The following is a 24,013-nucleotide window of genomic DNA, read 5'->3' as shown; positions in this document are numbered from 1 at the left end:
CCCACTAACTGAAATCAGGGCCCTAAGAGGACCAGGGGTAGGAGAGACAATGAAAAGCCGTTTTACTAAATACTGAAAAGCACCTAGGACAGGCTGTTCAGCAGATGGCTGAATATAAAACTGGACATCTGGGGAGGGACCTTTGTCTGGACATGTAGACTGGGGACATCCACTGAAAACAAGAATGAACAGTGGACCAATGGCAGAACTCTAAGAAACACTAACATTTACAATAACATGATTACCTTTTTTCAAAAGGAAAATTAAAAGCACAAGGAGCAATGTTTGCATTTTTATTTAAAAAGAGATCCCAGGGGCACCTGGGTGGCTCAGTGGGTTAAGCCTCTGCCTTTGGCTCAGGTCATGATCTCAGGGTCCTGGGATCGAGCCCCGCATCGGGCTCTCTGCTCAGCAGAGATCCTGCTTCCCCCTCTCTCCCCCCCTGCCTCTCTGCCTACTTGTGATCTCTTTCTCTCTCTCTGTAAAATAAATAAATATTTTAAAAAATAAAATAAAATGAGCTCCGAAACATTAAGTAATAGCTGGTCCTTAATATTTTCATTAATGTATGAAAATGAGGCTCACTCTACCACGAAGGGGAAAAAAAGTTTCTGCTAATAACCCAGCAGTAATTCAGAATAAGAAAATTACATTTTTGGGACACCTGGGTGGCTCAGTTGGTTAAGCCGCTGCCTTCGGCTCCAGTCGTGATCCCAGCATCCTAGGATCAAGTCCCACATCAGGCTCCTTGCTCAGCAGGGAGCCTGTTTCTCCCTCTACCTCTGCCTGCCGCTCTATCTGTCTGTGCTCACTCTGACAAATAAATAGAATCTTAAAAAAAAAAATTACATTTTCTTACCATTTTGGGGGACAGTCAAGAAAAGATTTTAAAAGTGCACCATGAAACTCAGACCTGATCTCAGTGCTGGGCCATGGAAAATACAAAGTGAGCCTGGAACACCTTTGGTCAAAAAGCAAGCAAGTGCTTCAAGATTGAAAGGGATATATCAATAGCACAGAAGAGTTGGCCTCGAGGAGCTCTCACTTACCAGATTTGGGATGATTTGGAAATAGAAACGAATAATGAATATTTACACACTGAATATAAAAAGAAAGTCCAGTAATATTCAAAGTATGTGAGAAAGAAAATGGAAAAATAGCTGTTTTTCATACATATGCACACACAAATGCCACCTAAAAAATGTAGAATGGGTCACCTGGGTGGCTCAGTGGGTTAGGCCTCTGCCTTTGGCTCACGTCATGATCTCGGGGTCCTGGTATCGAGCCCTGCATCGGACTCTCTGCTCAGCAGGTAGCCTGCTTCCTCCTCTCTCTCTGCCTGCCTCTCCACCTACTTGTGATCTTTGTCTGTCAAATAAATAAAATCTTTAAAAAAAAAAAAAGAAGAAGAAAATCCCCATGTTATGGGGTACCTGGCTGGGTCAGTCCAGTTGAGTATCTGACTCTAGATTTCAGCTCAGGTCATGGGAATGAGCCCTGAGTCCGATTCCATGCTTAGCGGAGAGTCTGCTTGAGATTCTCTCCCTCCCTCTGCCCCTCCTAATCCCACCTCATCGCCCCGCTCTTGCTTGTTCTCTGAAATAAATCATCAAATCTTAAAAAAAAAAAAAAGAAAAGAAAAAAGAAAATCCCATGGTACAACTCCTATTTAATACCTGATTTAGACTAACAATCATCAGTGGATGTTAAAAACTTTGGGTTACTAACATAACACTAAATGTTAACTACACTAGAATTAATTTTTTTAAAAAAATTGGATATTCACATAGCCTCACAGGTTCCTTAAGTGAAAAGTATCTTACAATGGATAGATATTACTTTAACCAAATTTAGCTTCACCAATAATGGGACAAACTAATACAAAGTATCTACTGATGACATACAAATGGGAGGTACATATCACCCAGGCAATATTGTTTAATTTAAATCTAATCATGAGGAAACAGACAAATCCAGAATGTAGAACATTTTATAAGCCAACTAGATTATACTCTTCAAAAAGTTATCAGGGAAGACTACTAAAAAAAAAAAAAAAAAAAAAAAAAAAAGCAAGGAACTGCTCTAGAGAGAACATGAAAGGAAGACCAAACCCAATACATGAACCTTGCCTCAGGTTCACAATAAAAATAAAACAAAACCATATAAAGATATAAAGGATATTTTGGGAGCAAGTGGGAAGTAGGGATTATATATTAAGTATTACTGAGTCAATGTTAATAAACTTCTTGGGTGTGATAATGGTACAGTGGTTAGGTAAAAAGTTCTTGTTCTTAGGAGACACATGGTGATATATTCAGTGGTAAAGCAGTACTAAGATGACTAACATTTATTTTCAAAGGGATCAGCAACAAACAAAAAACATCCAGAGAAAAGAAAGAAAAAAGATAAATATACACATAGAGAAGATAAAGCAAAGGTAACAAAATACAAACACTTTGTGAATTAGAGAAATGGATGCTCATTGTATGGTTTCCAATTTTTCTGTAGTTTTGTAATTTTTAAAAATCAAAGTCAGGAAAAACATAAGTAATCAATGTGTGGCTAATATGCTATAGCTGATTTTACTTAGATGAATATACTATGCATAAACGACTTAATACTTAAAAAAAAAAAAAGAGCCCACCTTGAAATTCTTCCCCATCAAAGCTAACTAAGCTAAGAGGCTGACTAATGCCACTTCTGGCTAGTATCAGCAACATAATTTATCTTTTTGCTTTTCCTCATGAGTCAAGGATTATGTTCGTACCTGTAAAATACCTGTAAAATTAACAAACTAGCAAAACACCTATAGCATTCAGCCACCTCATCCAAAGCAATTTAACATTGGAAAAGCTGTAATTCTCTGGTTTTAAAATAATTTATTTCATAGATCTGTTTTAATTTCATGTCTCAGAGCATACATTATTTAACCAAGAGGTGCTGGACAGAGATTGTAAAAAGGGAGGAAACATTTAGGATAAGAAACTGCCTCAATTCCATTAGAATTTGATCCTACCTTGTAAAGTCTTGCTAGGATAAATTTCTATCATACTTCTTTTGTGCTTACAAAAAACATTAACTTCTGAATTTCCAATGTTGTAAATAAAAATTTTTACAATTAAGTATGCATTCAATTGACACACAAGGCAACCAAGTAATTGTCATCAACATTAGCATAATGTGTATTTCCTGTCACTGCACTAACATTAAACTAAACTTCAAACCACAAAAACATTGTGACTAACATTAAAAAGGCAAGCTGTAAGATACTCAAAGCTTATAAAGGACAAATTGCACATAGTTAAGATGGGACATCATTTGACAAGGGCTGGTGTTGTGCATATGGCTGCTTTTTTTTATAAGAAGGCCACCGGCAAACAGGGCAACAGTGTCGGCCTCCAGCCAACCACATCACAATGCAATTCTGATGGAACACATGACCACAAGGCAACCCCATTAGCAAACATCCATCTTCAAAATTCTCTAGGCAAACAACACATTCAGTACAGTGCAGCATATCAGCAGGCCAAGTTAACCAATCAGGTTCCATATCTTCATTAGTATTATATGATCCATATGACCTCCCCTTCCTTTCATATGGGCTGGTCTGACAATATTTATTGGCACATGAACAAGCCTCAGCATCACAGTGACTTGCTCTTCCTGGAGAATTGTGAACTATGCTTTGTTTATCTTCAAATACTTCCTTTTCACTGCTAAAAGTGTCTGTGCTCTCGCTGTCTGAGTCATTTTCAATATCTTGAGAACCCTCCGACATTTCCTCTTCAGACTGGACTCCAAGACATTTAAATCGCCACATTGGCAAATTTTTTATGTAATCAGTTGGTATCAGAGGGTGAAGCCAAAGGTCAGGGAAAGCTAACCGCTCCAAGAATAAGTCTGGGTCTTCGTCCCAATCAGATTCTACAGGAAAGTTCTGAAAAGAAGCAATCGGGTGGAAGAGGTAGCTGGTGTACCAGTCCCACAGACTTGATAACCATTCTAAGTTATTGGCATTGACTTCATCATTGTTGTTGTTGCGCCGTCTCTTCTTCTCAAAGTAATCGATTAGTAAACCATGTCCAAGGTACGTACTGAGAAACAGGGCTGGGTGTGAAGAATAGAACATCCAGTCTGCCCTTACCCATGAAGCCAGTGTGGTTGTATTGGAATAACGCAACAATTTTAAGCTATATTCATAAAAGCTATCTAAGTAAGGGAGCTGTAAAAAGCCCAACACAGGTAGCCAGGAAATAATTAATAGAGAATTATATGTCCCTAAAGTGCTTATGAGAACCACAAATCGCTTTATGGTTGCTCCTTGTGTGATAAATAAGTCCATCCAAGCCATAAGATTAACTAGAACCAAGCTCAAAACAAACAGATCATTTACTTCAGGTTGCAATGAGCGCAAAAATGAATCCATGGCCTGAAGGGATATAAATTCACCTGTGTGGTTTCCGTATCTGTAAATTCCTTCAGGAGTTCTAAGAATGTACGACGGCATGTTATATACACCAATATCTGTCATGTAACTCTTATTGTCCCAATTTTCCACATTAACAAAAATAAACTCAACTCTTCCAGTAAACTTTATACTTAGTGCAGAGAAGAAAGCTGGGGGTTGGTCAAGGTTTGCAAATAGGTATATTTTTACCCAATACTGATCACTTTTATTCCATTCTTCTTTCAAATGTTCAGCATTATAAATGGTTTTGATCCGAGAAGCTGCATGAGCAGTTATCCACTTAAAAATGTGCTCTACTTCAATTTTGCGTCCACTATATTCTTTAAGCATGACTTTCCCCTTAGAAGTGCTTGTTTGTGGGACAGACATAATGAGTGTGGATCGTACCCAGCCTCTTCTCCTGCAGTATCTGTAAGAGAGTAAACTGTAAGTGAAAGGTAGGCTCATGGATGAGCTAGCTTGCTCATCTTCACTGTCGCACAATTTGTTTTCCCCTAATGAACTTCTTTGGCACTGAAAGATACTCTCTCCCCAAAACCAAATAACCTCCAAATAATCAAAAGCAGTACCAATACCTGGCAGTCATACAAGAACAAAAGCAAGCTCTCTTTTTGCAGTTTTGTTTCATATCTCTATTTCTGTTTTTTGGGTTTTTTTTTTTTTAAGAAAAGGCTTTAGTCAAGGAAATCAGTAAATACTTCAGCATCTTTTATGTGCCTACTACTTCATTATGTGCTTATAAGATCAAAAAAATAAGAAAATAATTCTTGTTCACAAGGAATTTAAAATCCTAATAAGGAAACAAAACAGAAGTATAAAACCATATATATTCAATTACTAAATAAGGTAAAAGTTCAAAAAAAGGAGTATCACTGAGAGTTTGAGCTGGTGAAGATTTCATGAAAGGTTTGGGAACTGAATGAGGTCTTGAAGGTGGTTAGATTCAGATGCGCAAAGACGAGAGAATAGATTATCCTACATGCCAAGTCTCTGACTTGAATGCAAGCTCCTTGAGGGTAGGAGCCATGTTCTACCCACTTATTAACCCAAGCAACCACCCGATACCTGACACACATGGGCACGGTAAAAAGCAATTCATACAAAAGCTCACCTAAGAAGGAGCAAGTCCCATACTTTTTTGTACTCTTTCATCCTTTTAATAAAGATCATGAAGAGTATTTAATGAAGACGAAACAAAGTAAGTTTTCAGATTAAGAAGAGATTCAGTTAGAGGATAATTAAGTATAGAAGAATTTAACTAAAATTAAATCATTTATTTTTTTAAAAGATTCTTTTTACTTGAGAGAGTGAGAGCGAGAGAGAGAGCATGAGTGGGGTGAGGGACAGAGGGAGAAGTAGGCTCTCCACTGGGCAGGGAGCCCGATGAGGGGTTCAATCCCAGTAACCTGGGATCACACCCTGAGCTAAAGGCAGATGCTTAACTGACTGAGCCACCTAGGCGCCCCCATTTGTTTAGATTTAACCAGTGTGGTCATGACTCCAATCCTTTTGGAAATGGACAAGTTCTTGCCATATAATTTGTGACATCACCTTTCCCCTAAAAAACTAGATGAGAAATAAAGGAAATACTGAAAAACAAAAACAGTTGTTGTAGGACATTGGAGAGACTGTAGGTGCAGCATTTCCCATTTTTTTAAAAATGTATTGTTTCCCCAAAAACCTACCATGTGGAGTTTTATGATTTGTAAATTTAACTCAATAAAGTTGAAAAAAAGAAAATCTACCATGCAGGTACATTTTTTCGTTATAGATTTGTAAATGGATAGCAATGAATATTTAATCTCTTATTTTGCTATTCAAAATATTGATATAAAAATCATAAAACTGGGATGCCTTGGTGGCTCAGTGGGTTAAACCTTTGCCTTCAGCTCAGGTCATGATCTCAGGGTCCTGGGATTGAGCCCTGCATCAGGCTCTCTGCTCAGCGGGGAGCCTGCTTCCCCCTCTCTCTCTGCCTGCCTCTCTGCCTGCTTGTGATCTCTCTGTCAAATAAATAGATAAAATCTTTTAAAAAATCATAAAATCATAAGTGTTATGCTTTACTTAGTGAACATGGATTATATGTGTGTTACTTCATCATGTGTGTACATATACACACACACACACACATATATTTTAAGTTTTATTTATTTTAAGTAATCTCTACACCCAATATGGGGTTCAAACTCAGGACCCTGAGATCAAGAGTCACATGCTCCTCTGACTAAGCCAGCCAGGTGCCCCAGCATGGATTTTATTTTACTGAAATATGCGCACTACACATTTATATGATCAGACTGAAATTCTCAACATATGTCATATGGTTTTATATTGATAATACAATTAGTTGTACCTCAGGAATTTTGTGATATAACTTCAGATAAATGAAGAGAGCATGTTATGTCATAAACACAAGGTTAGTAATGACTCTGAGAAACTACCTGGGTGACTCAGAATCACAGACCATGATTCAGCTTCTTGTTGAGTTGATTCACTTCCTTAACAGTATAGATTCCATTAATATCAATATTGCTTTAAGTGAATTGGTTCTAGAATTATGAATTCCTACAAAGAAAATATCCTGTATCCCTTAACACTGTATTTGTGTAATGCAAAGTAATAATTCATTGACATGAATTCTATTCTTACCCTCCACCCACAAAAGCAATAAGTCAAATAGATAATTGCCTTATTTACATCTTAAGTATCTTTAAGTAGCTTTAATTTTTAAATTTCATATGACACTTATGATGACACATTTCTACTCATGGTCATTCTTTTTAATCTTTCTATAATTACCTCAGAGAATATTGGCTTCTGAGTTGTGCCATAAATTAAATGCCAATTTTCTGACAGGAAACCTTACTGTGTAAAATAGGCAAAGAAGGTCTAAGTGCATACATTTCTTCATGTAAAAAAAAAATGTATCATGTGCTTTTTCAGTTCACAGTTGGGTGACGGCTTTAAGGTTTAACCTTCCTGATTGATAATACCATCATAAAAATAACCTCTAGTTCTTCAAGTAAGCCTTTTGAGATCTCTTAGAGAATTTGAAAACTAAAAATGATAGAAAACATGGTTAGTTAATTATTCCAGTTTCTTGTGGGACATTCAGTACTTAAAAAGAAACCTCAGTATTTCTGTTTATGTAATGTGGTTTCTTCAGATAAGGTCATTGGCCTCACTGACCTTCCAGGCCTGCTCTCCAATCTCCCCTTCACTTTCCCTTCTCTGCTTATTCCACCGGCCCTCTACCCTTTCACTCTCACCATAAGCCCTCCTGACCCACTTGCCTTTCAGCTCCTGTAATTTCAATGTTCTCCATCTGCTCTTTACTATCCCCCATCTCTCCAACCCCTCAAAGACACACCCCACCTTGTTTTCTACTTTCTTCAAGAAAAGACAAGAGAATAGATGTAACAGAGGATTTTTTAGCCCTGTAAGCTGTATTGCTTGATTGGGGAATGAGAGGTAAGTTGAGTATGTCAAGAAAGAAATTAAAACTGCTGCCCAACAGAGTCAGGTGCTGCCCAAAGGTGGTGGCCCTGAATATTCTTAGGGCAGCTAACTAGGTCAGGAAAGTACTGCTATACGATGGGACCAGCACATCAGAAGAGGGTGCCCTGAGACCACCCCAGAGAAGGAACTCCAGTAAAGAAACCAATACAAATGGTGGAGCAGAGAGCTTGGTGTCTATAAAAATCTGAAATGAAGATGATGACTCAATTATTCAACATATGATTAAAACACTTGCTGAAAAACACTATTCCCTACCCAGTTATACATTCCTTTTTTGTTTTTTTTTTTTTTTAAGTAGGCTCCACACCCAACATGGAGCCCAGTGCAGGGCCTGAACTCACGACCCAGAGATCAAGACCTGAACCGAGATCAATAGTTGGACACTTAACAGACTGAGACACCCAGGCACCCCTGCATTGACATTCTGAAAACACTTTTCCATATCTATTTTATTCTTCTGAATCTCCAAAATCCCCAAAAGGAGAAAAAAAATGATCCTGACTAAGCACAGCTTCTATGGCAACAATAGTTGTTACTCTGGTTGTAAGACCTTCCCAATAAAAGGAAATATGAAGGGACGCCTGGGTGGCTCAGTTGGTTAGGTGGCTGCCTTCGGCTCAGGTCATGATCCCAGCGTCCTGGGATCGAGTCCCATATCGGGCTCCTTGCTCGGCAGGGAGCCTGCTTCTCCCTCTGCCTCTGCCTACCTCTCTGCCTACTTGTGATTTTTCTCTCTCTGTCTCTGACATATAAATAAATAAAATCTAAAAAAAAAAAAGGAAACATGAATATGACAATATTGAAACTGATGAGTAGGGGTGCCTGGGTGGCTCAGTGGGTTAAAGCCTCTGCCTTCAGTTCAGGTCATGATCTCAGGATCCTGGGATCGAGTCCCGCATCAGGCTCTCTGCTCAGCAGGGAGCCTGCTTCCCTTCCTCTCTCTCTACCTGCCTCTCTGCCTATCTGTGATCTCTGTCTGTCAAATAAATAAATAAAATATTTTTAAAAAATCTTCACCTTTGGATGAAACTGAAGAAGGTTAAGTAAAAGTACTTTTTAAAAAAGATTTTATTTATTTATTTATTTACTTGAGAAAGTGCATGAGCAGAGGGAGGAGAAGGAGGAGAGGGAGAGGCAGAGAATCCCAAGCAGACTCTGCATTGAGCACAGAGCCCATCACGGGGCTTGATCTCATGACCCATGAGATCATGACCTGAATGGAAATAACAAGTCAGATGCTTAATTGACTGAGCCACCCCGGTGCTGCGAAAAGTGTTTTAATAACAAAAAATAGTTGCAATCAACAAAAAAATCAAAATTTTCTATAAAATGATCTGTTCTATCATAAGTAAGAGGTGAGATTATTTGAAGATGAAGGATTTAGAGAAAAATATACAGAAGTTGCTTTTACTATCTCTTTACCATTCTTCAGCTAGTACAGACTCAGAGTTTTTCCAAAGAAAAGCTAGGAAAGTTACATTAAAATCTGCTAGACTCAGGCGAACCATAAGAGACTAGGGACTCTGAAAAACAACCTGAGGGTTTTGAAGGGTCAGGGGTGGGAGGTTGGGGGAACAGGTGGTGGGTAATGGGGAGGGCACGTTTTGCATGGAGCACTGGATGTTGTGCAAAAACAATGAATACTGTTATGCTGAAAAAATAAATAAAATGGAAAAAAATATTTAAAAAACAAACGAATAAAAAAAAATCTGCTAGACTCAATTATGATACTTCTGATGCATTCTGCTTTATAAGATTACACAAAAAAAGTCAAATACTACTATTTCCTTCAGTTTTTCATATTAATAGATAATCATTTTCTGTTGAGCTTAGCTTATTTTTGAATTCTTAATGTTATGTAACAATTTATATTAGACTATGTGTTTAGCCTTTATATTTAGTGAATTTACTTTTACTTGATATTTTCTAATATATTTATAAGTTACAGTGTTGAAATGTATTAATTAGTTCATGGATTTTTTACAATCAATTCTGAATATTTTTTGAAAAACAGTGATACTGGGAGCGCCTGGGTGGCTCAATGGATTAAAGCCTCTGCCTTTGGCTCAGGTAATGATCCCAGGGTCCTGGGATCGAGCCCCGTGTCAGGCTCTCTTCTCTGCTCAGCGGGGAGCCTGCTTCCTTCTCTCTGCCTCTCTGCCTACTTGTGATCTCTGTCAAATAAATAAATAAAATATTAAAAAAACAATAGTGATACTGACTTTTGGGATTACCTGAAAAAAAAAATCAAAATATTGGCACTTTCATTTGTTCTGGTATAGCAATCACTAGTAAGGGGGAGAAAGATCTTGCACTCAGAAACTATTTGGGAATGATGGGATCAGACCAAATGCAATTGTCTTTGATAAATAAAGGACAAAAATAACAACGATTTCCTTTTCATTAGAACATTAACACTAGGACTGTTCCAGACACTTCAACAAAAGGCATTAGATATGATCAAGATTCTGTGGTAAAGATGAGAATACAAATTTTGTGGGTAGATGAGGAGACTGTGAGTTAGGAAATACAAGAACTTTCTTTCTTATCTCCAGTTCTTTGGGGACTCTACACCTTAGGGTGTGGATCACACCCTATAATACCAATAAGCAAAACAATCTTGAGGTAAAATGAAGCAAACATGGATTTAAAGAAGAAAGGAAAATCTGAGTAGTATAATACAGTAGTGTTGAAGTGTTTTCTACAGCTAACGGGCTTCTCACTGGGGCCACATATACGGGACATAGATAAATCAGATCTATTACTTACATTAGAAACTACCTAATTTTGTGGGGTTTTCTAAATACACATCATATGTCCCATCCTCAGCACTAAACAGAACATGCTGTACATGCTAATCTTTTATTAACTATTTACCGACAGAGTAATTAAATGAATGAATATATGTAAAAGTTAAAACTTGATGGCACTAGAAGTTGAAATAAAAAGCATTTCAAAGAAATAATTTAATAATGAAACAAGAAATAACACAACAGATAAAATACTGGAGATGATGACAAAAGAAGAGAGAAATGCCTGCAAGGATTCTTGTCTGAGAAAATGGGAAAACAAAACACAACACAACAGTAAAGAACAGAAAAAGGAAAGGTAGAAAGGGTACATGCCTGATGAAAGAAAAAAAGAATGAATCTGAATTGGACAGTTTAGGGAAAAGGACACATCTAGGGGTAGGGCAGATGGAAATGAGCATCCTCACGCAAACTAGAGCTTAGAATTATGACAAAAGATTTCAATCAGTACAAAGCTATAAATGTGCTGAAGTCTTTTTGGGAAGAAAACTGAAACTAAAAGGACTGAAGACATAGTCTTCACTCACCCCCCCTAGAAAGAATATAGAAGAACGTGATAGAGAAAGTCAGAAAGTAAATAGCTGCCAGTTTATCAAAAACTATTAATCAAGCACCAGTATAACTAACAGAGCACTAACCATTATAATTAGCTTTTAGTTCAAATAGGCTTCTCATATCATTGTCTTCATTAGTTAAGACAATTCTGGTCAGAACTCAAATTCTAAGAAATGCCTAATCAACTCACCTGGGGTCACTGGAACAATTAAAAGTGCCTGTTCGTATTCCAAATCTTGAAACCTTTTTCACCATTTTCTCCCAGTGGATTTTACCAACCAAGGGACTTCTGTCATTTGCTATGACCTGTTTGCCCGGAAAGAAAAACAGAAACTTTAATTACCTAAAATGAAATCAAACTAACCACTTAGTATCTATAATACATTTTTATCTCTTGCAAAAAGATTCTGTTCCCAATTACATCATCACTGCAATTCTCGTAGAAAGAACAACTGTCCCACTGAAAAGGCTTAAAACACTGAATACAGTGCATTAAACTTCCACACTCTGTGGCAGTTACATAGAGGGAGAATCAAAACCATATTAAAAAGCTAGCCATATTCTTCACCCTGTAGGTCTAGTCTCTAGAAATAAGTTACACAGGAAGTAAATGGCCTTTGGAGGCATTTCTCTGCTCCAAAAATTTTAAACAATAATCCAAATAAAGCTTATTAGAAATTATCATATGTGGGTTCAATGAGTTCAGATTTCACTTTTTTAAAGTATTATTAAGGATCCAAGAGTCAAACATATGTTTTCTATTAAACTATGCTTTAACTAAGCCAATACTATTACTTCTACAGCTTTTTCTTAACAATCACGAAAAGGTTCTATCATATAAAAAAAAGTATCATAATGTTTTCTACACTCTTGAACTTCTACTTCAAATCTTCAAATAGCTTTCAAATACAAGTAAGACTGGGAGAAGTAAAAGATGTTTTAAAAAAAGAAAAGAAGGAAAAAGAAAAAACTCTAATAAGTTAACCTCCAAAATGAGTCATGGCTTCTTAGACTTTCTAATCGTTAACACCTTTTCCTTTTATTCCCTAATCTTTCTGCTTTGAATGAAGGCAGGACTTCAATAGACACACCAGTAAAAAACAAAATTATATGTTAAAAACAAAAACACAAAAACAACTAAATGGGAACTTAAAGGAAAGTCAAAATGTCTTCAGAAAACCATCTGTTTGATTTATTTTAAATTTAGGGTATATAGGCCAAGTTTATTTTTACAAAGGTTATGTAACTGATGTTATCTAATTCAAAATTACAACACAATACTCAGGGGTCCTTTCTAGGAGGAAGGGCAATTTTCATGTTCACAATGCCTCCAGGAAATGAAATCCCAGGTGCATGAGTGAAATGAGTGCCAATATATACCCCTGGGAGATACAAGAGTGGTATAGCTACCTCATTGTGGCCTCTCTGCTGGGAAGCCTAACAAAGGGCAGTAGAAAGAGACAGAGCACATGGTGGTGACAAGTGACTTGAAATTCACTTTATGTCCACTAACCTCTGCCCTACACCCTTGCTACTATCATCCCACATCTATAGAGACTTACATGCTATACATAGCATTTTGTAATAACTCTGATGCTTCATAAATACACAAACATATACACAATTTAGAGCATTAAACAAATGGTTATAATGTGCTCTTTAGTAAAAATAGAGGTCTTGTTGAGGGAGACATGAATTATTTATTCAAATGCTCAGATGGTGGAGGTAACCAGAAAGAGGGTAATCTGAGGACATGAAAGCTCTTTTGGAGGAGGTTCACGCCAGTTACGTTACCCGCTAAATCCCTAGTTTTCATTTTTCCATGGTCCAAAAGGTTTGGATACATTTTATCTGAATAATCAGGAGAAAAAGCAGGGCAGGCATTTCTTTTCCTTTTCCCCCTACTACTCAAGAGTCAATATGGTAGCTCTTCTTTCCAACAAGTAATCAAAGAAGTCTCGGACTTATTTTTCAGATTACTAAGGTTTAAGAAGTCTCCATGCAATCATACCACCCTACTCCCTACTTTTAAAAATAACTCTTAAAGAACTTCTTTTCACTCCCATTTCCTGATCAAGGCTGCAAATGACCCAAACGTTTCAGGTCAGTGTTTATAATGACATTGCATCAAGGGGTTAATTAAGAGGTTGTTTTAATCAATGTAAGGTATGGCCCTAAATTTAGGGGCATCTTTCAGTGAATATCCTGACCACTGTACAAGTATCTCTCAGACTTATAAGAGCTCAATGCTAGGAAAGGAAGTAGGAATGAGAGGGGGTCATTGGCAGGTGCTGCTGGTTACAGCATAGACAACACAAGTTCGTGATCAGAGGTAGAACATCTGAGCAGGTACATGACAAGGTGTAACCCCAGGGCCTTATTTATTCAGCAAGCTGTACCCACACCTGCTTTTGAAGAATTTAATCATCCCTAACACAGAGAGTCACACAAAAATGAAAACTCCTGTAGGCATTCATTGCATGAAAGCATTTTATTTAACTCTGAAGATGTATTTATGCAATTAGAAATTGTTCTGTTCAATGTCCTATATAGTTCTATTATTCAACTTAAGGTTTGGCATAAATTAAATTTTATAGAAGCTGAATTAAATCACCATTAAAAATTTTAATATTTCACAAAATAACCCATCTGGCTGAGTCACATGGGTTATTTGTCACTGACAAATACTCTAGGCCTATTACTACTGTGTCACACCAGTAAGAGTTCCCAACTTACAGCTCATATCCAAAAGTATGCATGATGATTCTCAGTGGCACTCACACTGCTGGTCTTATTAAAAGCAGAGACATATTCCTTGGCAGTTCAGGAAAGATGTTGTGTTCTCTGTGGGAAATATTTTCAGGACTAGAAAAAAACTAGATGAAAGTGCAGCCCGAGTTCCAAGTCTGGAACAGAGTTGGTACCATAAGCTGGAAGTAAAGGAATCTTTCCCTCTTTCTTCCCTAGGTATCTGCCTCTCTAACTGGCATCCCTACAACACTTGCTCACCATTCCATTTCCTGCAGCTGGTATAGTGCCTAATTCATTTGGGTACTCATTAAACATTTATGCTAACCTAAATTATTTCAGTTTTTTACAGCTTAGTAACTTCATTCTTCTATATCTGACTAAAGTTCTCTAAAGCCACCAAGTTTTTGGTATGTGTTATAAGTCCCTTCTCTAGCAACCTATCATCTGGAATATTTTCTAGACAAACATTAGCATAAACAGTACCTTGCTATGCAATTATATATTAATGTTTTGGACCCCAGTCGGACATAAGGACTTTCGATTCAATGAATTTAAAAATACACTTTTTCCAGGGGTGCCTGGGTGGTTCAGTCAGTTAGGTGACTGCCTTTGACTCAGGTCATGGTTCCAGGGTCCTGGGATCGAGCCCCGCATTGGGCTCCCTGCTCAGAAGAGAGCCTGCTTCCCCCCTCTCCTTCTGCCTGCTGCTCTGCCTACTTGTGCTCTGTCTCTGTCAAATAAATAAATAAATAAAACCCTTAAAAAAGTTTTATATATATATATATATGCTTTTTCCAGAAAAAAAATCACCACAATTTTCCTAGGTTCCACTTCACAGTCTAATAGAGTTCTTTAGGATCTCCTAAGATGCTAGCACCATCACGGGCCATCTAACTCAGCTGAAAGATAATCATATACTAAGATTTGTACTGGTCTACATATTTTAATAAACCAAACTCTAAGCTGTCTTAAAGCACAGGCTATAGTTTATTCACCTTTGTGCCCTCAGTGCTAATCCCCAAATCCCAAGGTTCAGTTGGCTCACATTAGATTTCAAAAAATATTTGTTACATGGTTAGATGAATGGATGAAACCAGTGGTTTGCTGGTAGACATTTAATAACTAGCTCTCCAAAAGAAAAAGGAACTTCTTATTTCTATTACTTGTTGATTTCCTTGGTATAAATACTACCATATGGTGATTCAATTTCCCAATATGTTATCTCTAAACATGGAGCTGGGAAGAGATGTTAAGTATAAGTTAAGTGTTAAGTATATAATAAGTTAACTTATTATATACTTATATATAATAAGTTAAGCCAGTATAAGCTGGCTCCAGCACACCATGCATGAAACTGTGTTGAATGATGTGGGATGCTAACTGCCCATATTCTCTGATGTCAACCTAGTGTGGTCCGGTTAAACTTATAAAGAAAGACTGCACCTCAGGTTATCGTCTATTCCCTTCCTCATGTATTCCAGGTGTTACATTTGTATAAGGAAAAAAACATACTTTTGCCTAATTTTTAGAGGTGAGTTTTATTACTAATCAGAACATCTGGGGGCTCCTGGGTGGCTCAGTGGGTTAAGCCTCTGCCTTCGGTCATGATCCCAGAGTCCTGGGATCGAGCTCCACATCGGGCTCTCTGCACGATGGGAGGGGAGCTTGCTTCCCTTCCTCTCTCTCTCTGCCTGCCTCTCTGCCTATTTGTGATCTCCGTCTGTCAAATAAATAAATAAAATCTTTAAAAAAAAAAAAAGAACATCTGCAATATAAATCTAGGCTAAATTAAATAACAAAACTCCATAGAATAGGAGTGCTGGGCTATGATATTTTCTGCATCTGTCAGTATTTCATTATTTTTTTTAAAGATTTTTTTTACTTATTTGTCAGAGAAAGAGAGAGAGGGAGAGAGACAAAGCACAAGCAGGGTGGAGTAGCAGGCAGAGGGAGAAGCAGGCTCCCCGCTGAGCAAGAAAGACACTTTTTTTTAATTAACTTATTAATAGGTTAGACTCTCCATGGACAAAATGATTGTCTAGAACAAAGCTAAAACAAGTTTTAAGACAGCTATTAACTCTTTTTAGCCAAACATGAAATATAGTAACATAATACTTCAGTAAATATTGACCCAAAGCTTTAATAAATCACATGATGTTTTTCACTGCTACTTCAATTCTAGTGACGTTAAATTCCTTACGATGGGGATAAAGCCAGTAGGGAACAAATACCACAGTCCCTCTTTGAACAAGGTGAGAAAGGAGAAATAGAAATGTTAAGATGAGGATGAACCCATAAAACCCACAGAGCATGCTAACTTTTCCATTTCAGAAGCCTAGCCACTATTCCATCTGCCTCTCTAAGTGTTTTCTGAACAGGAAAAAAAAAAAAGTAACTGTCTTTAATTTGTGACGCTCAGAAGATTGGGTGGTGGTAAAAACCAAAGAATCCACAACACTAAGAGATAAATAACTGATGAGAGAATGAGCTGACGTTAGGGACAAAGTAGGAAAACTCAGAATGTTATAAAGAACTGTTAGAAAAAAAAAAACCTCAGTTGATCCATGGGTTACATAGTATATTGATGATAAAGATGTCCCATATGTGTTGCTGCCTGGAAAACTAAAATTAGTTCTTTTCTTTTCACCTCATATTACAGAGAATACAGGACAGACATGGAAAAGCTTGACATGAAAAGAAGCATCCTAATACTCTGGTTCAATGTAAGGATAATTCATGAGCATTAATACATCTTAAAACAATTAAGAAGAGAAAGATAAAAAGGCCATTAACATGTATCATGCAGAAAATAAAAGCATGAATTGCACATAAGATACAAATTGTAAGAAATACAGGATGAATTAAACAATACAAATTCAATTTTTCTTGTGTAGTATCTCCATTCCACATGTGGTAACTCCAAAAAAAATAATCAACCTAGATTACCAATCTATAATCTATAATCAACCCAGATTACTAATCTATTCCAGAAAAATGAAATGACCACGTGATAGAATACTAAGTCATATACCCATTTATTAAAGTTACATTTTCCCTAAATAAGCAAATCCAGACATCCTTTCAATGACATGATTTATAAACCTAAAGTGTTTATTATCAGTTAGTTATATGCCATCTAACTACATTTTTTTTCTCAATAAATGCAAAAGAAAACCACAATTCATGGGAGTAAGGAATAATATTAGAAAAATGGGAGGAAAGGAAAGAACTCTGATGTGCTTAAATATTTCTTACACAGCATACCTAAAATAAAAGCAATCTAAGGAGGATTGAACTGGCCAGGATCTATGCATGATCAAAAATTAAAAAAAAAAAAAAAAAAAAAGACAAAGCAAACTGAAATTAGGTTCTTTTAAAGTAAATAGAAAAGAATAATTCAAATCACTAAGAAGAGAATTTTTAAAAGTTATCATAAATATGACCTGAGCTGAAAGAATGACAAGCAACTGAGAGAATACTTATCTTGTTTCTAGTAGACATTTTCAATTTAAAAGCAAAAAACCAACAGCCCTCTTTTAAGAGCTTAAACCAACGTCTGTGCTAATTAGCTTAGCTGGTGACTTCAGAATGCCTGAAGACAGGGTTTCAATCTCAATCTTCTCAGTTGTCCTGCCAGAGATTGTTGTTCTAACCCAAGCCAGCCATCTGACAGATGTAAGCGACTGGCCCCAAGGGACACAAGCCAGACACTGGTGATCAGTGCAAATCCTGAACGTCATTGGAAAAATTAAATATATGTCCGTCCTACTATCATTAACACATGGAAAACCACACAAATACATTCCATTTTCCTTAGAAGTCATTTTTCAACTACTAATACCTTGTGAGACTTAAAAAATATTTTCAGAGGAAAATAATTTAGTGATTAGAATTTATAATGCCAACATTCACTATCATTCATTATTTGTTCTACATTTTATTCAGGTGTCCCTTTATCAGAATTTTTTGCCACTCTCTGTCTTCTTAATTTTCTTCTTAGTATTTTCCACTAACTTGATGCTATATTAAATATTTACTTATTTATTGCATACCTCTCCCAACTGGAATGTGAGGTGCCTGAGAGAACAAGGACTTAGCCTGATGTATGTTCCTGGTATATCTCCAGGGCCTGGCATACAACTAACAGCTAAATAAACTAGTTGAATTTTGTCACCTTATAACAGAGTTTAATTTATGTTTATCTTGGGGCACCTGGGTGGCTCAGTGGGTTAAAGCCTCTGCCTTCGGCTCAGGTCATGATCCCAGAGTCCTGGGATCGAGCCCCACATCCGGCTCTCTGCTCAGCAGGGAGCCTGCTTCCTCCTCTCTCTCTGCCTGCCTCTCTGCCTACTTGTGCTCTCTGTCTGTCAAATAAATAAATAAAATCTTTAAAAAAATTTTGTTTATCTTTATTATTATTTTTTAGATTTTATTTATTTATATAAGAGGAAGAGAGAGAGAGCAAGCAGAAGAAGGGGCAGAGGAGGAAAAGGAGAGAGAATGTGAAGCAGACTCCACACTCACATGAGAGGCTTGATTCCACAACTGTGAGATCATGACCTGAACTGAAACCAAGAGTCAGAAGCTTAACTGACTGAGTTACCCTGGCGCCCCACGGTTATCTTTTTTTTTTTTTTCCCCTCAAGATTTTATTTATTTATTTGACAGAGAGAGAGATCACAAGTAGGCAGAGAGACAGGCAGAGAAACAGGGGAAGCAGGCTCCCTGCTGAGCAGAGAGCCCTGTGAGGAACTCAATCGCAGAACCCTGAGATCATGACCTGAGCTGAAGGCAGAGGCTTAACCCACTAAGCCACCCAGGCGCCCCCCACGGTTATCTTTAATAGAACATTAAATAGCAGTGAGGGTGCGTGGGTGGCTCAGCAGGTTAAGTGTGTGCCTTTGGCTCAGGTCACTCTCAGGGTCCTGGGAACCAGTCCCACATCGGGCTCCCTGCTCAGCTAGGAGCCTGCTTCTCCCTTTCCCTCTGGCCAGTCTCCCCAGCTTGTGCATGTTCTTTCTCTCTCTCAAATAAATAAGTAAATAAAATCTTCTTTTAAAAAGTCTTAAAAAGGGGCGCCTGGGTGGCTCAGTGGGTTAAAGCTTCTGCCTTCGGCTCAGGTCATGATTTCAGGGCCCTGGGATCAAGCCCCGCATCGGGATCTCTGCTCCGCGGGGAGCCTGCTTCCTCCTCCCTCTCTGCCTGCCTCTCTGCCTACTTGTGATCTCTCTGTCAAATAAATAAAATGTTTTAAAAAAAATTTAAAAAAAAGTCTTAAAAAAAAAGAATATTAAAAAACAGTAGATCATTTATAAGCCTAGAATATATGTTAATTAGTGAACCAGAATGTGTTCATTGTCTATAGGCAGAATCCTATATATCAAAAGAATATTTAAACTCTGACATGGCTTTTTCAAGTTTGGAAGGTGTTCAGCATCTATTTATCATTCATCTTTATGGGACCACTCAACGTATGGACAAACATTTAGATATAGAATACAGATAAATGGGACAGGCTATTCAACTCAGTATCAGTAAATAAAAATTATCAAAGCCAACAAGTCTTTCTTGATCAGACCATCAGATATAAATATCTGGGAAAGGAAATGGAATAACTATTTACTTATGAATTAAAGCTTTAGAGATGCTAGTTTATTTTTCAAATACAATTAATTGACAGAGAAATAAACTAGAATTTGATGGATAATGCATAGACTACACCCATAACCTCCGAGGTTCTCCCTTTGCTGAATTTAAAAATTACAGAATTAGGGGCTCTCTGCTCAGTGGGGAGCCTGTTTCTCCCTCTCTCTCTGACTGCTTCTCTGCCTACTTGTGACCTCTCTCTCTGTCAAATAAATAAATAAAATATAAAAAAAAAATTACAGAATTAGATTATTTGACAGGTAAAAGGTCAAACACAATAGGAAGACTGCATGTCAAGGAAAGTGATGAATAGCTTATGTAATCACCCAAAGAATTCCTAAACCTCAACTCTTTAATCTTTAGCCCCGTGGACCACAGTATTATTCCATTCTCTTTACATGTATATTTTTATTTGAGGCCAGGTATAAGACAAAGTCTGTCTATCCATAATTATATTGCAAATCTACGACACAACCAGATCTGCATCTAAGGTCTCTGAACTTCTAGCTTTTTTTTTTTTAACCGTATTTTGACATTACTGTCCTCAGAAATAAATATGAAGAAGCAATTTTGATTTTTATACCATGAATCAAACTTAGCCAACCCCAGAGTGAAATGACAAGAGTACTAGACAGAAATCTGGGGCCCTGGGATTTGATCCTGATTCAATAATCATAATTTTAGCCAAAATCATGCTGTTAATTTATTTGATATTTTACTTTAAGTGACCTTATATTTTTAAAAATTTAACTTTAGCCTTGCCCTAAATAATATTTATGAAATTACATGTTCAATACAATACTGACTTTACTAATTTGCATTAAAATCCATAAATGATAATGTATGCCCACTCATTTACCATGAGTGATATATAAAGCACACTCTGTGAAGCATAAAAGACTATTTTTTAGGCTCTTCATAGCTCTACAACTCTAATATGCTAATTAAATTTCACAGTTTTGATATCACAAGAGTTTAGGGTTTAAAATGATCATTTCATCAATTTCACAAGCTGAGTAATAAGCACTCCCCACCATTCCCCACAATATCTCATCCTCTATAGTCACAAAGTTGGCTATTTCCCTAATAGAAAGATTTTCTTACTTTGACTTCCAGGTTTTTCCTTTAGATACAAAAACCGCTTGGATCACTGAATTAAAAACTGTTTAACCAAAACTGAAACAGTGCAAATAGCTCAACAAAAGGAATATATCCCTGTGTTTCTTACTTTAATGAAGATCCAACAACTACAATGGATTTGTCAACTCTGTTTTCCCAAAGCTTCCTCTCCCCCTTCTTCAATTCTCATTTTCCTTGGTCTGCAAAACCTCTTTAAGAGGTCACTGGAGCCTCCCCTAATGAGGGCTGATTTATGTTTAAGAAAAATGACACAGGTACACAGAAGTGTCACTAGCTGGCTAGTGAATACTATTCTGGTAAAAATAATTTTACTTCTATCACTGTTTCTTATACCTGAACCAGCCAGATGCCATCCTTTGTGTCTTCTACAAGCTCATAGAAGTGCATTTCACCACTGAAATTGGTACTAGAAACGGATTCAGATGCTTCTTCTTCCTTGAGGGCAGAATAGAGCTCACCTTCCATCAAGTCACCTGAAGAAATGAAAAAAATAACACCAGTTAGATTTCAAAAATTCTACATTCCCGGGGCACCTGGGTGGCTCAGATGGTTAAGCATCTGCCTTGGGCTCAGGTCATGAGCTTCCAGGTCAGTAGGGAGTCTGCTCCCTCTCTCTCCCTCTGCCTCTCCCCTTGCTTGTGCTTCCTCTCCCTCAAATGAATAAAATCTTAAAAAAAAAAAAAAAAACTACATTCCCAACTTCAATGATTAATTCCATTTTGCACTGTTAAAAATCATGTCACAGTACTTTCATCTCAGTCTATATAGAAAAGAAAAGTAGAACCTGAATATACCCATTTAAGATTCACTCAGTAAATATGTAATAAGAACCTACTAGTGTCAGGCAAAAATGAACAGACAAAAATCCACCTTCTCATGGAACTTATATTCTAATAGGGTCATCACATAACCTGTTAGGAAATTACTTAATTTCCTGCTAAGTCCAAAAAGCCATCACGGTATTATTTAGTTTTCTGTGTAACATGCTGGGCTTCACATAATTTCTAAACAGTATGATTTATGTACTTCTGACTTACAAGATTTAGAAATGGGTTTACAGAGTTTGCCATTATCACTTGCTTAAAATAGCATAAGGCTTTTAAGACTTGAAGGTTAGATACAAAAGATTACCTGGAAGAAAAAAAACTCCACATTAATACTCAAATTTACAGGGTAAATTGACAGCTTGTGTCATTAAATAAAAAGTAAACACTACTGTCAAATTACTTTAATTTTTGCCTTAATGTAAAAACAAGCATGACTGCAGCAAAATCATTTATAACGTATATTTAAATTATAAAGTTAAATTGCTACACCAAGACCTCTCTGCTATAAAATGTGTGATCTTAGTCATACTGTTGTGAGCTGTGTGTATTCTTTAAGTGATATGTGCATTCCTTGTATACCCAAAGTGACAAGTATTTTTAGGCCCAAAGGAAGTAACACTAAATAAAAGTCAAAAGAAAAAAGTGTTACTAATTTTTTTTTACCATGAGAACTGATTTGGCTTTGGTAGTTCCCATACTTCTAAACCTAGAAAATTCATTTATTAGAGATCTACTTTACTCCATTTCCCATCCCCCACCCCTGTGGTAGAAGTCACCATAAACCAGTGAGTAAACAAGAGGCAAGGAAAAAAAATGGGTTTTACGTTTTCTTAAAAGAAAAAAAAAAAAAAAAGGCATCACATCTACAGAGGGTTCCCTCCTCTCCTCCCGTAGTGAGATACAAATTTGACAACCCTCAACCTGCAAATATGTAGTGCTAAAGTCGTCTGGAGTTAGTATTCTTAATGGCTACAGGGTACTAAATAAGGAAAAAAAAATGTCTTGTAAAGGACACAGCAGACAGATATATTTGAAACAATAAAGATAACAATCAATTTCAACTGCTTCCTACAGCAACCCAGAATGTCTTTCTCAAGTTACAGTACATTCCCCTTCTAAACATTTACCTAAACAAAGATACATTTTGTCCAGGGGTGAAAAAAATTAACCTTATTTCCTATTCAATCCTACCCCCAAACCAAAAGTCACTGACAATGCACTGCTTAAGATGTTAAATACGTATTCTCTTAGCTATTTCCATTCTATTTCTCAATCCATTTAAGTTGATGCATCTCTACCTGACTTCTAAAAGGAAAAATAAATTTACATCCAAGACATAAAGATTTCTTTAAACACTGACAGAAATATAAACTCTTCCAAAACAAGGTAGGCATTCAATGTTAAGAACTTGCACTTATATCTGTTATTTTAAAAACAAAGCTTAAAAAGACAGCAACACCCGTGCAAATAATTCCAGCCCCCTTCTCAAAACTGGATTCACTTTTTTTTTTTTTTTGTAGAAAACCTGGACAGCTCTCTGAGCAGTCGGCTTAACCCTTCCAGGGAATGTCTCATTCTGGAGGAAAAAGCAAGTACGAGGAAGCCCAAGTCACCCCCTCCACACGGTGGAGGGGACCCCAGGGGCGTCCGATACTCGCCTGACTTCTCCACCAGCTCCCGGACATCCTTCTTCTCCGGCAGCCCTGAATATCCCAACCCCCGGCACTCCAGAATGGTCTTCAGCTTCTTGAAGCTCAGCGCCACCGGATCCACCAACTGGGTGGCCAAGATGCCAGTTTCATACCACACAATGGCCTCAAAAAACCTGGCCAGGACGAACAGGACCAGAAAATAGAGGAGCAGGAAGAATAGCTTCAGCCACATCTTCCCCTGCGTCTTCTCTCTTTACAGAGAGCTCAGAAGACGAAAAACAGGGGCGCAGAGCGGGGGAGTGTGTGCTCACGCCCGCTGGGGCGCGGGCACTGTCCCAGCGTGGTCCGGCCTCGCCGCCCTCACTGTCGCGCCATCGCCGGCCGCGGGGCTGGGGGTTTGGATCCCGGTGCGGGGGTGAGGAAAAGAGGAGGAGGGGCCCAGGCGCAAGCCTTGCGCGGGGCCTTCCAGTCAGGAGATGAGAAGAATAAAGGGGAAAAAAACTAGAAAATATCCATCAGTCAAACACCGAAAGGAGCAGGACGCGGGAGGGCCGGCGGGGAGGAACAAAACGAGGGACGTTACCCGGGTGGGGGGCACTGACCGAGGTGGCGGGTCGGCCTTCCAGCACCGTAATCTCAAGGGGA

The 24,013-nt window shown here is 37.6% G+C and overlaps 1 protein-coding gene across 2 annotated transcripts in view; it reads right to left on the bottom strand.

The window, feature by feature from the left end:
• The window catches only part of RNF103 (ring finger protein 103), a 106,021-nt gene extending 82,400 nt beyond the window's left edge, over nt 1-23,621 (bottom strand). Inside the window, exons 1-4 of one of the 2 annotated variants that reach the window (XM_045979076.1) lie at nt 23,375-23,614; nt 21,223-21,362; nt 11,543-11,658; nt 1,629-4,877 (exon numbers count right to left, since the gene is read on the bottom strand). In XM_045979076.1, the coding sequence (XP_045835032.1) occupies nt 3,302-4,877; nt 11,543-11,658; nt 21,223-21,362; nt 23,375-23,600 (2,058 nt within the window). In that variant the 5' untranslated portion in view covers nt 23,601-23,614 and the 3' untranslated portion in view covers nt 1,629-3,301. Of the gene's footprint in view, nt 1-1,628; nt 4,878-11,542; nt 11,659-21,222; nt 21,363-23,374 lie in introns of those variants that run through there. The other variant, XM_045979078.1, reaches the window with a different exon arrangement.
• Between the last annotated feature and the right edge of the window lie 392 nt (nt 23,622-24,013).

The sequence above is a fragment of the Meles meles genome, chromosome 15 (genome assembly GCF_922984935.1).
Source record: "Meles meles chromosome 15, mMelMel3.1 paternal haplotype, whole genome shotgun sequence".
Classification (NCBI taxonomy): Eukaryota; Metazoa; Chordata; class Mammalia; order Carnivora; family Mustelidae; genus Meles; species Meles meles.
Note: the sequence above shows the minus strand (reverse complement) of the source record. Positions and strands in the feature narration are given on the sequence as shown.